General features: G+C 47.6%; 1 protein-coding gene across 1 annotated transcript in view; it reads left to right on the top strand.

Moving 5' to 3' along the window:
* The window catches only part of LOC145348643 (collagen alpha-1(V) chain-like), a 181,060-nt gene extending 164,470 nt beyond the window's left edge, over nt 1–16,590 (top strand). Inside the window, exons 58-69 of the mRNA XM_080196809.1 lie at nt 408–515; nt 1,153–1,206; nt 2,020–2,073; nt 3,789–3,896; nt 6,335–6,388; nt 7,419–7,454; nt 9,584–9,637; nt 11,205–11,469; nt 11,664–11,776; nt 12,396–12,464; nt 13,743–13,976; nt 15,115–16,590. Coding sequence (XP_080052935.1) covers nt 408–515; nt 1,153–1,206; nt 2,020–2,073; nt 3,789–3,896; nt 6,335–6,388; nt 7,419–7,454; nt 9,584–9,637; nt 11,205–11,469; nt 11,664–11,776; nt 12,396–12,464; nt 13,743–13,976; nt 15,115–15,261 — 1,296 coding nt within the window. The 3' untranslated portion in view covers nt 15,262–16,590. The remainder of the gene's footprint in view (nt 1–407; nt 516–1,152; nt 1,207–2,019; nt 2,074–3,788; nt 3,897–6,334; nt 6,389–7,418; nt 7,455–9,583; nt 9,638–11,204; nt 11,470–11,663; nt 11,777–12,395; nt 12,465–13,742; nt 13,977–15,114) is intronic.
* The last annotated feature ends 219 nt before the right edge of the window (nt 16,591–16,809 follow it).

Genomic DNA, 16,809 nt, shown 5'->3' with positions numbered 1-16,809 from the left:
CTATGTTCACAAAGAGAGATTGAGAGGGAAGTAGAATCAAGCAGATTCCTGCCCCTGAATTGCTGCCCCCTGTGTGAATGTAGATATTGGCTGAGGACAAGAATATGCTGTACTATCTCTTGTGATTTTTGTTAGTTGACTGTCGCAGTCAATGAGGGGAACCAAGACCGAAGGTCATCAGGATCTCCTGAAAGGCCCAACCTTACCACCTCACAAGAGTCATGGCCTGTCTGAGTAGGGGAGGGGGGCGGGGGGGCGCAAAAGTTGATCGAGCCGGTCATGGGTGGAAGATGGAGCGAGGACAGGAGGGGAGGAGCTGTTCCGACCAGTCCGCTTGTTCCCGTGGCAGTGGGAGCTACTACTTTTATTGCTGTCCCTGAGTTGGTCATTTGCTATTTTCGTTTCAGGGTGCACCTGGAGCCAAGGGACCTCCTGGAAAGACTGGTCCAATCGGTCCACAAGGAACCCCAGGGAAACGTGGTCCCGATGGTCTCCGTGGCATTCCTGGTGCTTTGGTAAGTTGCATTATCTGGGTGGAGGAGGGAGGGGGATCTTTACAGATATGGAGTCTCCTCGCATGCAGAACTGGAATGATTCCCTTACTAATTAAAAATCTGTCCATCTCAGCCTTGAACGTACGTAATGATCCAGTCTCTACAGCATCTGCTGGAAAGAATTCCACACATCCACTACCCACTGAGAGAAGAAACTCCTCCCCAACTCTGACTTCAGTGGGTGACCCCTTACTCTGAGATGATGCTGTCTGATTCGAGACTCCCCCACAAGGGGAAACAGCCTCTCAGCATCTTCTCAACTCCAGAGAGTACAGGCCCAACGTACTCACCCTCTCCTCATCAGAAAATCCCTCCGTACCAGGGATCAATCGAATGAACCTTCTCTATGGACTGCCCTCAATGTCAGTATACCTCCCCTTAGATAAGGAGACCAAAACAGTTCACAATATTCCAGGTGTCACTCCCTCGCTCTCTCTCTCTCTCTCTCCCTGTCCCGCGCCCTGTCCCTCTTCGTCGCCCTCCCTCGCCGCCTCTCACCCTCCCTCGCCACCTCTCGCTCCTTGCCCTCTCCGCCTCTCGCTATATTGACTTGTTGTCCTGCCCCATGCTGTTACTGATGGTTGTTTCTTATTGACAGGGTGAACAAGGAAGTCCTGGGGTTCCTGGACAGACAGGCCCTCCTGGTCCAATGGTATGTATACAATGCAGCCGCTCACTTAGCCACCACTGACGTCTGGTAGAAAATCCAAACCAGACAGGAATCAGAGCGAGAGATTGAAAAACAATTCAGAGCTCCATGGGTGCATGTTCCTGGGGCTGCTTTGAATCTGCTGCGCCTGGGAGGAAGCCAGGCACAGTGGATGTATCAGGGTGACAACACTGCTATCAGCCTACTGACAGATCTCTAGGCATATTTCTCTCTCTCGCTTGCTCTCTCTATCTCCCTGTGCCTCTAGCTCTCTCTCTCTCTCTCTATCTGTCTGTATCTCTGTATCTATCTCTCTCTCTCTCTTTCTACCTGGGTTTCTATTTTCGTGGGTGGCATGGTGGCATAGTCGTTAGCGCTGCTGCCTCACAGCGCCAGGGACTCGGGTTCGATTTTGGCCTCAGGCCACTGCCTGTGTGGAGTTTGCACATTTCCCCTGTGTCTGCATGGGTTTCCTCCGGGTGCTCGGGTTTCCTCCCACAGTCCAAAGACTTGCAGGTTAGATGGATTGGCCATGTTAAATTGTCTCTGAGTGTCAGTCGTGTAACTACATGGGATTATGGAGATAGGGCCTAGTTGGGATTGTTGTTGGTGGGCTGAGTGGCCTCCTTCTGCTCTCTAGGGATTTTATGTAAGGATTCAATGATCTAGCTCCCTTTCTCTATTTGGACCTCTGGCGAGTTGGTTGATCAGTGTTTTTCTCTTGTATCTCCCTGTCTGTGGGTTATATAATTGTGAGGTTCTACATATTGCATCCTTGAGGCATTAACTCTTCTCTTTGACTCCTCTTGTCTCTAGGGTCCTCCTGGATTACCTGGCTTGAAAGGAGATGGTGGTTCTAAGGGAGAGAAGGTAAGATTTACCAGTCACAGCTGCAGCATTCCCAATGGGTTTTGTTAGCATTGAGGAGGGTGTCTGATATTATGAATCACACAATTTTTAGACTTTACCCTCTTGGGCTTAATAATGAAATCTAAAACAATGGACCTTTCACTTCCCTTCTTAGGAAGCATGTTCCCTAAAGTTCCATCATAATTAAGAAGGGCCATCAAGTCTCAGGAACACTTGCTCACTGAATAGGAATAGACACAATGAGTTGAATGGCCTTCTCCAGTGCAGAAATTTTTCTGTTTCTTTAGCATGAGCTGAAAGTCAGGAAGACTTTCCTCCAAAGGGTCAAGCTGAAAGCTCAGAACTTCCAACTCAAAGGAAGATGGTTGTGAAGTTTGGAGGTCAATCATCCAGCTCCAGGATATCACTGCATTAGTCCCTCAGGGTAGTTGTTTGGCCCAGCCATCTTCAGCTGCTTCATCAATGAACTTTCCTCCATCATAAGGTAGAAGTGGGGATGTTCGCTGATGACTGCACAATGTTCAGCACCATTCATGATTGCTCAGAGACTGAAGCAGTTCATGTCCAAATGCAACGAGATCTGGACAATATCCAGACTTTGATTGATAAGTGGGAGCAAGTAACATTTACACCACCAGACTACAAGAGTTTCACCAGCAAGAGACAATCTAACCATTTCCCCATGACATTCAATGGCATTACTATCACTGAATCCCCACTATCAACATTCTGGGGATTACCATTGACCAGAAACTAAATTGAACGATCCATTATAAAGACTGTGGCAGGTCAAAGACTCCTGCGGTGAGTAACTCACCTCCTGTCTCCCCAAAGCCTGTCCAATATCTATAAGGCAGAAGTATAGAACACTCAACACTTACTTGTATGAGTGCAGCTCCCACAAAATTCAAGAAGCTCAACATATTCCAAGACAAAGCAGCCCACTTGATAGCTATGCCTTCCACAAACCTTCACTCCCTCCATCACCGATGCACACTGGCAGCCGTGTGGAACATGGACAAGATGCTCTGCAGCAGCTCACCAAGGTTCCTGGGACAGCAAGTTCCAAACTCATGACTTCCACTATCTCTGACAAGGGCTATCTGCAATATCTGGGAACACCACCACTTGGAAGTTCCCTCCAACTCGCTCACCATCCTAACTTGGAAATTCCTTCACTGATGCTGGGTCAGAATCCTGGAATCCTATCCCTAACAGCACTATGGGTGTATCTACACCACATGAACAGCAGCGGCTCAAGAAAGGGACTCACCACCACCTTCAAAAGGGTAATAAATGCTGTGAAAGGAAAAACCACAGTCATGCCACTATCCCTTCTACCATCAGATGCGCAACAATCACTTTGTGAACTAACTTCACAAATTCCATAGATGATCAACAATTTTCATCTAGATAGCGCCTTGAATAGAGTAAGAGAACCGAATATTTTCACAGGAGTGATATCAGAGAAGAACGAGATATTAGGGCCTATGACTACAAGCTTGGTCAGAAATAGATTTAAAATAGCAACTTAAAAGAGGAAAATGAGGTTTAACAAGGAAATTCCAGACAATTGAAGTCATATACATCAACGATGGAGTGATTAAACTCGGCAATGCACAAGAGGCTGGAATTAGAGGGGCACAGATACCTCAGAGGAACAGCATTAATATTGTTTTGGTCACATCTTTATTCCTCTTGTGTTTCTCCTTCAGGGTCACCCTGGCCTGATTGGATTGATCGGACCTCCGGGAGAGCAGGGGGAGAAGGGCGATCGAGGCCTTCCCGGCCCACAGGGAATCGAAGGATTTAAAGGAGACAGTGTAACTGCTTACCTCTTTCACCAGCTTCCAGCAGTGTTTGTGAATCAGTATTGAGTAAAATCCCACACTGTCTATTCTGTGGCAGTACAGAGCACAATCCTTAACAAGTCCCCTGAATTTCACAGCATCGTCCCTCTTGCAGGTCAGCTGGTGTCACTCAGTGCCACTGGGCTTGGGAGGAAACAGCTTGGTGGGAGCATGATGGTGGGTCATGGATCCTTCTGTTTGGAGGCCTTATGGTACCTGGACATTCGATATATACCATAGGGTTGAGTTACCAGGCTGACTGTTCTCCCTTGTGGGACCCTAGCTTGGGTGTTTGTGTGTTCAATTTGATTTAATTTAATTTATTACTGTCACATGTTTTGGGATACAATGAACAGTATTGTTTCTTGCGCACTACAGAGACAAAACATATCATTCATATAGTACATAGGGGAGAAGGAAAGGAGAGGGTGCAGAATACAGTGTTGCAGTCATAATAAGGGTGTAGAGAAAGATCAACTTAATATAAGATCCATTTAAAAGTTTGATGGCAGCAGGGAAGAAGCTGTTCTTGAGTCGGTTGGTACGTGACCTCAGACTTCTATATCTTTTTCCCTATTGAAGAAGATGGAAGAGAGTATGTCCGGGATGCGAGGGGTCCTTAATTAAGTTGGCTGCAAATCCAAAGCAACTGGAAGCGTAGGTAGAATCAGTGGGTGGGAGGCTGGTTTGTGTGATGGACTGGTGCTCCGGTTTTCTCCCACAGTCTAAGAACGTGCTGGTTAGATGCATTGGCCATGCTAAATTCTCCCTCAGTGTACCTGAACAAGCGCCAGAGTGTGGCGACTAGCGGATTTTCACAGTAACTTCATGGCAATGTAATATACTTGTAACACTAATAAATAAACTTAAACTTTAAGATGAAGAAAATCCTATTGGACTTGAGTATAATTTGTGCCACTGGTTCTGTGAACTTTTTTTATGAAGGCGTTGGTGAATAGATCTGAATAATCCATCAGAACAAAATGAGAACTCTTTGTTTCGCATCCGGTAGTATCTTTTTTGAATATTACCATCTTACTGCATTCATTGTCAATGGTTGTGTTGGGCTAGGGTTTCCCCAGCCATTAGCATTAGCCTGTTAAGATGGTTCTTGTGAGGAGCACTGTGTACAGTTCCGGCCACCACATTGTACAAAGTATGTAGAGGCATTTGGAGAAGGTGAATTTACAAGCATGGCACCAGAAATGTGTGGGTATACATGTCAGGAAAAAGATATAAAGTGGGTGTGTTGTCTCTTGACGAGAGAAGGCTGAGATGTAACCTAATGTTGGTCTATGAAATTGTGTGAATACTTTTGATGGATTGGATATACAGAGAATACTTCCTTTGGTATAGGGGAAGACTATATCTACAGGAGAAAGGGCTAGAAGATTACAACAGTAGATGCAGATGAGGAAAGGTGGGAAGGTGAGGAGCCTTAACACCAGCATTGACTGGTTTTGGGCTGAATGGCCTGTTTCTGTGCCCTGTATCCTACATAGAATATCATTGTGCTAGATTGCTGCAGTATTAAGAATGTCACAATATTAGGCTGCTACAATGATAATTTGTGTGAGGCAAGTTTGGCAGATGTATGTTTTGACTTGCTGTAGGAGAAGTCGAGAGAGAGGAGAGGTCGACAGAGAGAGCATGAAACACATTGAACATGAGGATTACAGTACACGAGGGGAAAGAAAAGGTGTTGGGGGCAAACAGCATGAGGGATGCATGCAGATAATGGAGGGAGATTCAAGAAACTGAGTCAGGGTGATGGTGAAACAGCTGAGGAAAGAGAGAGAGAGAAAAACAGAAAGGGAGGAAGAGTGCTCAACATTCAAATGGTTTCTTTAAGAGCCAGTCACGTGATTTGATAGTGATGTCATCATCAAACACCATTAGGGTGTCTTGCACAGGCTGCTGTTTTAGTTTCAGTTTGTACTCTGTACACACAAAAAGTCCCTAGAGTAAATCTGTTGTAATTAATTCTGCACGTGCAAACCACGGCCAGAATTCTCGAGCTGTCCCACTCACCACGGGAATTGTGGTGGGCGAAGGGGGGACCGTGTAAAGATCCATTAACCTCGAGCGGGATTCTCCAGTTTTGAGGCGAGCGAGGCCGGAGAATCCCGTCCCACATCCTTTCTTTTGGTTTAAAAACAGACCCTAACATATTTAGGGCATTGCAAAGAGAGTGAGGCAGAAAGAGAGAGGGAATGAGAAGGAGACAGAAAGACGAATATAAGAAGGAGAGAAAGAGAGAATAGAAACTGAAGGCAAGAATATTTTTCCTGACAACACCACCACCACCACGGCGAGCGGGCATTCTCCCAGTTTCTGGGAAGAGGTGGCTCTCTATACATTGTGCTTGCTTCTGTGTATTGTTTTCACATTATCTGTTTCTTTGCCTCTAGGGTATTCCTGGTGCAACTGGTCCTGTCGGCCCCTCTGGTCCTCCTGGTCTCCCGGTAAGTGTTTCCGCTGCTTGGAGGCGACAGTATTTAACAGCACTGAGTGCCATCAAGCCTGGCAGTTACTTTACAACCCCGCAGTGTGCATGCCCAAGCCTGGCTCTTCAACTCGGGAGGCAGCTTGGTCAATCCCAAGTGGATTTGTTAAATCCCCTCCCCCACCCTCAGCTTCGGCAAAGCCCTCTGTTTGCTGACTTGGAGGAAGCGAGGAGATTTCAAGAAATGAGAGAGACCATCATCATAACTCTGTCCGTGATACTAAGATATTATTTAGACCCGTTCGAGACCCAATCACATAAATTAGGAGCAGGAGTAGGCCACTCGGCCATCTCAAGGCTGCCCCGCCATTCTATAATATCACAGGGGTGATCAGATTTTAACTTCAGCCTCACATTCCTACTTACCCCTCTGATAACCTTTCATCCCCTTGTTAATCAAGAATCTCTCCAGCTCTGTCTTAAAAATATTCAAAGACTCTGCTTACGCTGCCTTTTGAGGAAGAGTTCCAGAGGCTCACCATCCTTTGTTCACCGAGTTACCCCTTATTTTTAAATACTAACCCTGATTTCTATGTTCTCCCACAAGAGGAAACATCCTTTCCACATCCACCCTGTCAACACCAGTCAGGAACTTAAGGTTTTGATCAAGTCACCTCTCACTCTTTCAAATGTGGTTTACATTCAGTGGTTACAAACCTAGCAAAAACCTTGCATCTCCTTCCCCCCTCCACTCCCTCCACTTCTCCCACCCTGACAGGCTCTTCTCCCCATCTCAGAATGGGTGTGGATTACTATAATCAACTCATCAAGACTGGTGATCGTGAGACAGTGAATAGGGGAATGGGGTGGGGGAGGGGGAGAAATCAAGAGATTGGGCGGACAAGTGGATCTGATGTCAAAAATCAGCCATGATCTTATTGAACGGCAGAGGATGTCCCCGCATTCTGTGCTATTTAAAGTATGTGACCTTGAATCTCTGCTGCCATCTTACTAATGTTGTTTTAACTGCTCCTTTCTTTGCCTTCCAGGGTCCCCCTGGTCCGAAAGGGTCAAAAGGTTCACGGGTGAGTTGAGCCACTTTCCTGTTATATCCTGAACCAGGCGATGAGAATAGAATTGTTGGTGCCATCGTAGAGGGTGCAGGTGGAAAGGGTGGCTTTTTGTCTGGGGATAAGTATTGGAGAGGCTGTTTCCCTTGATGGAATAGTAGACTCTCAGGAGGAGCAAGTCAGCACTGTAGTGTTTGAAGAAGCTCTTTGCTATAGTTGGGGGTGTGCAGCAGGGGGTGTGGGGGGAGCAGGGAGATGGGATGAATGAGAACGGCCTTAAAATACCCCCGGCACTATTCCAAAGGAGAGACAGGAAGGTCTACCCTGGATGTCCTGAGCCAATATCGACCATCCACCAAGTGACATCGCCGGCAAGATTGAACTGGGTCATCAGCCTTTTGAGGGATCTTGCTCTGCGCAAATTGGCCACCCTGCTTGCTATATTTGCTATCCTGGAAAGTGCCAATTTTTAAAGAGGCAGTGCTTATTTGCCACAAGGGTCGAAGTTTGTTTAGGGACCCATGTCGCCTGAGGTTCATCTATCGACCTGGTCGTGTCACTTAGGGACCAACGTTGAGACTGTTTCCCCCCCACATCCTGCTCCATCTCCAGAATTTTCACTCAGCCTTCATGTTGCCCCTAACCCTTGGTTCAAATCTCAAACAAGACCTTGGCATGCCCGGAGATGTTCAACAGGAGTGACCTGTTATGTGCTTCTCTGACTCTGTTTATCTCTCGAATGTCTTGCAGCAATGAATAAGCCCTCATTGACTGTTTACTACGCAGCAACTGATGGTGGGAGAGTGGGAGGGAGCTTTCACGTCCCCCCCGCTCCCCCGCCCTTACCTTCACAGGCATTCGAATGTTCCCTAAAAACATAGCTTCAGACGGATCCAGGATTATACCACAGCTAGTGGGAGCTGGCCTTGGGAGGCAGTGTGGGGGTGGTGGGTGAAGGGGTGGTGGTGTCTCAGTGTCTCACCTGCCTGGTGATCGTGGACCATTTTTAAAAATTCACTCAAGGGTGTTGAATAGAAAATATAGAAGCTTAAAAACCCTACAGTGCAGAATGAGGCCATTTGGTCCATCGAGCCTGCACCATCAACAATCTCACCTAGGCCCTATCCCCGTAACCCCATGTATTTTACCTGCCAATCCCCCAACACTAAGGGACAATTTATCAAGGCTGATCCATCTAACCCGCACATCTTTGGAGTGTTGGAGGAAACCGAAGCACCCAGAGGAAACCACCCCCCCTGCAGAGAAGGGGAGAACATGCAAACTCAACACAGATGGTCACCCAAGGCTGGAATTGAACCCAGGTCCCTGACACTGTGAAGCAGCAGTGCTAATCACTCTGCCCACTGGCTAGCCCACAATTTATTGCCCCTTGCTAAATTGCCTCTTGTGACATGGGCTGTGTAGGTTAGAGGGATTAGTGGCGTAAATGTGTGATGTTGTGGGGATAGGGCATGGGCTGGCATTGTTGTCAGTGCACACCCGATGGGCCGAATGTCCTCCCTCTGCACTGTAGGGTTTCTAGGATTCTGTGATTCTATCCTGAATTGAGAAGTTGGTCGGGACCTGCTACCTTGAACCGCTGCAGACCCTGGGGAAGCTGCCCTGCCAAGTTCCACAACGGCTCCTCATACAGACATCCGCTTTATACCTGAGGAACAGTGCTGACCATACCCTAACCTCCAACTGAGCATGGGTGAGCTCAGGAGGACGGGAGGTCGGGATGTGGGGGAGAAGGAAACTCAACCCTGGGATCTATTCCCTGCAACTCAAGATGTGTTTCCACAGCAGGATGACAATTACTGGCCCACTCAGGACTTCCCATGTCTGCAGAACCTCATTTCGCCATTGGAAGCTCTGCTTTCAGCTGGCTCGCCCCTGAGATCTGGAATTTCCTCCGCACACTTCTCTGCCACTGTCTCCTCTTCCCCGACACTTAAGAGCCACTTGTTCAAGCGACATATTTTTCCCCATCTATCCAAATATTTCCTCATGTGGCTTTTGTCATGTTTTGATGAGATTCCTGGGAAGCGCTCAAGATATATTAATATGTGAAAGGTGCTACATGAATGCAAGTTGGTGTTGTATTTAACCATGTACCCTCTCTTTCTCTCTGTTGCCTGCAGGGTTCTGCTGGTCCTAAAGGGCAGCGAGGTGTTACTGGTCCTCCTGGTATACCTGTAAGTTGAACTTCCTGCTGGTTTCTCCTCCACTTTGCTGTAGTGGGTCTGTGATGAGCCACAGGCCTTAACGCCGCCCCCCGTCCCCCCCCCCCCCCCCCCCCCCAACCTGAGAGAGTCCGGACTGTGGTTCAGAGTGTCTGTTGTTAGCTTGCCCAGCTGCCTGTCTGTGTGTTGTCGTCTCCAATTATCTGTACCGTCCTGAGCTGGGGCACCGGTGATCTCCAGTGAACGGACATCTGGAGTTTCCAGAGTCTTTCTTTAGGTAGACAGGAGGCTGGAATTGGCTGATCCTGAGCATCCAGATTTCCTGTGTTAAAACTTAGGCTGCAGCCCTATCAACAGGGATCTCCAGCTGTACCTGTCCTGGGAGTGTTTGATGCGGACAGTGAAGAGGGAGCTTTAAGAAGATGAACATAAGAACTAGAAGCAGGAGTAGGCCACCTGGCCCCTCGAGCCTGCTCCGCTATTCAATAAGATCAGGGCTGATCTTTTCATGGACTCAGCTCCACTTACCAGCCTGCTCACCAGAACCCTTAATTCCTTTACTGTTCAAAAATATATCTATCCTTGCCTTAAAAACATGCAATGAGGTAGCCTCAACTGCTTCACTGGACAAGGAATTCCACAGATTCACAACTCTTTGTGTGAAGAAGCTCCTCCTCAACTCAGTCCTAAATCTGTTTCTCTTTATTTTGAGGCTATGCCCCCTAGTTCTAGTTTCACCCACCAATGGAAACAACTTTCCTGCTCCTATTCCCTTACATCTCCCTTCTCATCCTCTAAAAGACCAATGTCTAGTTTCACCACTCTTTTTCATTTTTTATATTTGTAGAAACTTTTGCTATCTATTTTTATATTCTGAGCTAGTTTACTCTGGTAATCCATTTTACTTTTCTTTATAGCTTTACTCATGGCTTTCTGCTGATCTTTAAACATTTCCTGATCCTCGAGGTTCCCACTAATCTTTGCCACTTTGTATGCATTTTCTTTCAATTTGATACCCTCCTTCACTTCCTTAGATATCCATGGCTGATTATCTCTTTTTCTACAGTCCTTCCTTATCACTGGTGTATACTTTTGCTGAGCACTGTGAAAGATCGCTTTGAAAGTCCTCCACTGTTCCTCAGTTGTTCCACCATAAAGTTTTTGCTCCCAGTATATCTTAGCCAACTCCTCCTTCATCCCTTTATGGTCTCCTTTGTTTAAGCACAAGACACTGGTATTGGATTTTACCTTCCCGTGCTCCATCTGTATTTTAAATTCAACCAAACTGTGATCGCTTCTTCCAAGAGGATCCCTAACTGCAAGATCATTAATTATTCCCGCCTCATTACACAGGACCAGATCTAGGAGAACTTGCTCCCTTGTCGGTGCCATTACATACTGTACCTTACCCCAGCTCCTCAGACGGGCAGTCTTTCACTGGGAGGGCAGGGGAGCTGAAAAAATCCTTAGTCGCTGTTCAGGTTCGGACAATCAAGGGTTGCTCATTCAGAGATACGGAAGGTCCACGTCCAGGCACCAGAGCTCACATTGCTGTCCCTTCGCTCCATCGTCTTATTAGGGTCCGCCAGGCGAAGTCATTCAGCCACTGCCCATCCAGAGGAGTAAGAAGAGCAAACGCTCTATCGACGCGAGTCAGATCGAGCACGACGAGACAATGATGGGAGACGAGATCCTCGACTACGCAGATGGCATGGAGGAAATCTTCGGATCCCTCAACTCGCTCAAGGTGGAGATTGAGCAGATGAGGCACCCCATCGGAACAAAGGAGAATCCAGCGCGTACCTGCAGAGACCTGCAGCTCTGTCACGAAGAGTACAAGGATGGTGAGTCCCTGTCTAAACCACTCATAATTTTGTACAACTCATTCCCCTCAGTCTCACCTGTTCGAAGGTAAAAAACCCCAAACTATTCCAATCTCTCCCCGAAGCCGTGAACAGCTGCCTTCAGTTGGCTGCGGTCTTTGTAACAATGTTCTCTCTCTCTCTCTCTCTTCCCCATCCATCTCTCCTCCGTTCAGGTGAATATTGGATTGATCCGAATCAGGGCTGTGCGGCAGATTCCTTCAAGGTTTACTGTAACTTCACTGCTGGAGGAGAGAGCTGTATCTTCCCAGACAAGAAATCCCAAGGGGTAAGAAGGGACTCCACAGTGGAGGGAAAGATCAAACCTGTGTACCGTTCACACATACATTCCCTTTGTAATTCCCTCCCCGCCTTCTCCCCCGTCACCACGCTCTCCCCCCCCACCTTCTTCCCCTTGCTCCCCCCCCACCTCTTCCCTGCGCTCTCCCTCCCCCCTCTCCCTTCCCGCCGCTCTTCCACCCCTTCTCCTGGCGCTCTTGCCCCCACCCCCCCCCACCCAGCGCTCTTGCCCCCCCCCCCTCCCCGACTCTCCCGGTGCTCTCCCCTTTTCTGCAGGAGGGCAGGGGTTACTGGTGGGAGATCAGCGATTGCCTGTGGGAGGCGGGTATTACCGGTGGGGACATGGGGATCAGCGGCGGTAGGCTGGGGATTACTGGCAGGAGGGCAGGGGTTGCCTGCGGGATGGCAGATTTTAGCAGTGGGAGGCCAGAGTTTGGTGACGTGAGGGTGGGGGTTTGCCTGCGGGGGGGGGTGGGGGGGGAGCAGGTGGCAGGGGTGGCAGGGGAGGTTGCCTGCGGGAGGGCTGGGATTTTTCCCTCTGTTCACCGTTGTTGATGGTTACTGAGCGTTTGAAGTTTGGTTCAGACTGATGTGATGTTGATCTACAGGTGAAGGTGTCTTCCTGGAACAATGAGTATCCTGGAGCTTGGTTCAGTGAGTTCAAACAGGGAGCACAGGTAAGGAACAGTAGCCGCATGGGACCAGGGGCTGAACCAGGGCTGGGGGGCAAGAGGGGTATTGAGTACTGAGACACACACACACAGTCCGAGTCTGTAAGATAACAACACGCTTATGACAAAGTACACATTGTGTCCTGCTTTAAGAGTGAGGTTTCGTCAAGAGGATGAAACCTAGGAAAGTGAGTTTGTGGTGTGGTGCATACACGTGTATGTATGTGAATGTGTGTATGTTGCATCTGACTGTGCCTGTACATTTGTGTGTGTTTGTGTGCACTTGTCTCTCTCTGTGTCTCCGTGTGTGTGTTGACATGACTGTTGTGCTGAGGGAGTGTTGCACGGTCAGATGTCAGTGCTGAGTGAGTTTTAAAGTTTATTTATTTGTCACAAGTAAGGCTTACATTAACACAGCAATGAAGTTACTGTGAAATTCTCATAGTCACCACACACCGGTGCATGTTCAGATGCACTGTGGGAGAATTTAGCATGACCAATGCACCCAACCAGCATGCCTTTCGGACTATGGGAGGAAACAGGGGCACCCGGAGGAAACCCATGCAGACACGGGGTGAACATGCTGACTCTGCACAGACAGTGACCCAAGCCAGGAATTGAACCTGGGTCCCTGGTGCTGTGAAGCAGCAGTGTTAACCGCTGCACTACCATGTCAGCCTCGCTCTTGAGTGCTGCACTGTCAGAGGGTCAGTACTGAGGGAGTGCTGCACTGTCAGACGGTCAGTGCTGAGGGAGTGCTGCACTGTCAGGGGGTCAGCACTGAGGGAGTGCTGCACTGTCAGAAGGTCAGCACTGAGGGAGTGCTGTGCTGTCAGAGGGTCAGTAATGAGGGGGTGCTGCACTGTCAGAGGGTCAGTAATGAGGGGGTGCTGCACTGTCAGAGGGTCAGTACTGAGGGAATGAAGCACTTAATGCTGCTGTCCTTTCAATGTGATGTTAAACTGAGACCTGTCTGCCATTTTGAACTGGACATGAATATCCCCTCAGTATTATTTCAGAGAAGGCCTGGTGTCCTCTCCCTGGTGTTCTAAGTCAAGATTTTGCCCCTCAATCAACACCATCAAAACAGACTAATTGGTAATTTCTTGCATCCTGTTTGTGGGATCTTGCTGTCCACAGTTGGGTGGTGTATTTCTTACAGTAGAAAAGTGCAGTTTAAATAAATGGTCCATGCCTGATCAAGCACTTCAGGATGCCCTGAGGAATTGCAAGATGTGTTATAAAGGTAGTCTCTTTCTCCCTCCACTCCCCCACCTCCTGCAGCTCTCCTACGTGGACTCGGACAGTAATCCCATTGGCGTTGTCCAGATGACCTTCCTGAGACTGCTAAGTGTGTCAGCCCGACAGAACTTCACCTATCACTGCCACCGCTCCGTTGCCTGGCATCACCTGGCAGCCGACAACTATGATAAGGCCATGCGTTTCCTGGGATCCAACGATGAGGAGATGTCCTTCGATAACAACCCCTACATCAAAGCCATCGTGGATGGCTGTGCGGTGAGTCACTATCTCCCTAATGAACTCTGTTTGTCATGAAAGATGGTTACTGAACATGACAGAAATGGGGAATCTCTCAAGTGCCACAATTGAAAGTTGAATGCAGATACCTAGAGAGGGAGAGTGATAGAAACTTGAAGCTGGGTAGGTGGAAAGGGAAAGATAGAGAGGTAGAAAGTTGAAGCTGGGGCAAGGTAGAAATGAAGTTAGAAATGGAGAGTTAGGAAGCTGAGTGTAGGATGATAGAAAGGAAGGGATAGAAATTTGAAGATAGGAGAGAGAAAGGGGGAGGTAGAATGTCGAAGTTTGGGAGGGAGGGATGGAATGGGAACTATGGAAAGCTGAAGCAAAAACGAAGTGCTGGAAAATCTCAACAGGTCCGACAGCATCTGGGGAGAGGGAATAGAGCCAACATTTCGAGTCTAGATGACCCTTCGTCGGATAGAAAGTTGAAGCCAGTGAGATAGAAAGGGACAGATAGGGAGAAAGCCAGAGATGAAATTTCCTGGTGAGTAAGAGAGGTGGAAATTGGAGGGAAAGAGAGAGCGTGGAGGACGCCAGAAATTAACCAGCAGAGAACAGGAAGCAAAATGGCAGATTGAAGCTGAGATAGAGAGAAAGAATGAGTGTGGTCAAGTGGGTTTGATATGGATAATTGTCACTCGACTCATAATCCAGAGACTCAGGGGAATGCTCTGGGGACTTGGGTTCAAATCTCACCACTATAGATGGTGAAATTTTATTTCAATAAAAAATCTGGAACTAAAAAGTTTAATGATGACCACAAAAACATTGGCAATTGTCATAAAAACCCACCTGGTTTACTAACGTGCTTCAGAGAAGGAAATCTGTCACCCTTGTGGCTATTTGTGACTACAGACCCACAGCAATGTGGTTGACTCTTAACTGCCCCTCTGAAACAGTCGAATGAGACACACAGCTCAAAGGGCAATTAGGGACAGGCAACTAATGCTGCCTCAGCCAGTGACGCCCACATCCCCCATGAGAAAATTTTCCAACATCTTGTCACAAGTCAGGGATCTGACTCCCGCCGGCACTCCCGTCGCCCTCCAGCCCTCCCGTCTCCCGCCAGCCCTCCATCTCTAACTCTCTGTTTCCTCTCCTGTCTGATCCACAGCTGAGGAAAGGAAGCGAGAAGACAGTTCTGGAGATCAACACTCCGCAGGTGGAGCAGATGCCCTTCGTCGATGTGCTGTTCACCGACTTCGCCGAACCCAATCAGAAGTTTGGATTTGACGTGGGACCCGTCTGCTTCCAGGGATAACAAAGCCAAAAACGATGAGAGAGAAAAAAAAACACAATGCGTGCATCGCACCCCGCCACGACCAGTGTACACTATCACCACCCTTCCCCCCTCCTCCTCCTCCCCTCCTCTCCATCTCCTCCTCCTCGTCCTCCCACACCAATTACCCGTCCTACGACCGACAGCACTTTGTATAGTGGTGGTGGGGGATGGGGTGGGGAGAAGAAAATAAACTGCAGCCAGGGACCTGCCCCCCGACCCGTGCGTTCTCCTGCCTGAAGACCCTCAAGAGAACAGTTACAACCAAAGATAAAAGAGAGCATCGACGCATCTATGTGAAATGGGTATCCTGGCTTCCCTCCGTTGTACTGCCCCCCGCTTCGAGACCAGTTTCCCTTTGTGATTAGTGTCCTGGTTTGAGGAGGGATTGATATTTTTTTTCTTTGAAAGAAGTCCGGCGAATGAGAAAAACGTGTTTTTTTTTGTTTTTTTTTAATTAAGAAATGTTCTCCATAGATTGTAATATAAAAACCACAACAGAGAGAGAGAGACGATATTATTTAATTTGCGAACCTGCCGTAAATTGAACCAAACATTAAAAAAAATGATGAATTAAGTCTGTGAAGCTATATTAGTAAATATGGTGCTCCAAAATTGTATTTACTCTCCTTTTTAAACAAAAAAGGGTGCTCAGAGTGTTATGTTTGTAAGTATTTTTTATTTCTAATGTAAAATATATCTATAAATTGCTGCTTGTTGTGTTAATTTTCTGTATAGAAATTCCTGAAGGTGGCTTAAGTGTTCTTTTTTTAAACTCACCTCTCCCCTACCCCCGCCATGCATTCCTCTTATTCTGATCTCAAACACATGCTTACTAATGCCATACCGTCCTGATGCCACCTTCTCGCTCTCTCTCTCTCTACCTCTTTTGCTCTACCTCGCATTTTGTAGTATATGCCATAGCAACACCCCGCATTCACAGTTACAGATCTCGGATTGAACAGGTCACCAAGCTTACTGCACTTTCACAGTTACAGATCCTGCATTGAACAGGTCACTAAGCTTACTGTAATTTCACAGTTATAAATACTGCATTGAAAGATCACAAGCTTACTGCACTTTCACGGTTACAGATCCTGCATTGAAAGGTCACTTAGCTTACTGCACTGTTACAGTTACAGATCCTGCATTGAACAGATCACTAAGTTTACCGCATTTTCACTCGCCCTGATGAATCTATTTTGCCATTACATTTTTTTCTCTCCTTTGGTCTACGAAATGAATTGCAGGCGTTGTGTGGCAGGTCACCGCTGTACTGTACTGTGTCTGTCTTGAGTGGAGCGAATCTTTCAATAGATTGTAAATCACCAATATTACCCTGCCTGTCTCTTCTTTTCTTGTCAGTTTTAATTCCCTTTTCACAAATTGAAAGGAAATACAAGAAAGTATCAACTTTTTTTTTAACCTTGCTCGCTCCAGACCCTCTTTCACTCGTGGAGGGTTTTGCACATTCTCCCAATTTCCTGAGCAGTGAAGGTACTGCGGTGTCAGTGTGCTCCTGACTCGAGA

Source organism: Carcharhinus amblyrhynchos, chromosome 9, assembly GCF_965287045.1.
Source record: "Carcharhinus amblyrhynchos chromosome 9, sCarAmb.v2.hapA, whole genome shotgun sequence".
In the NCBI taxonomy this organism is placed as follows: Eukaryota; Metazoa; Chordata; class Chondrichthyes; order Carcharhiniformes; family Carcharhinidae; genus Carcharhinus; species Carcharhinus amblyrhynchos.
Note: the sequence above shows the minus strand (reverse complement) of the source record. Positions and strands in the feature narration are given on the sequence as shown.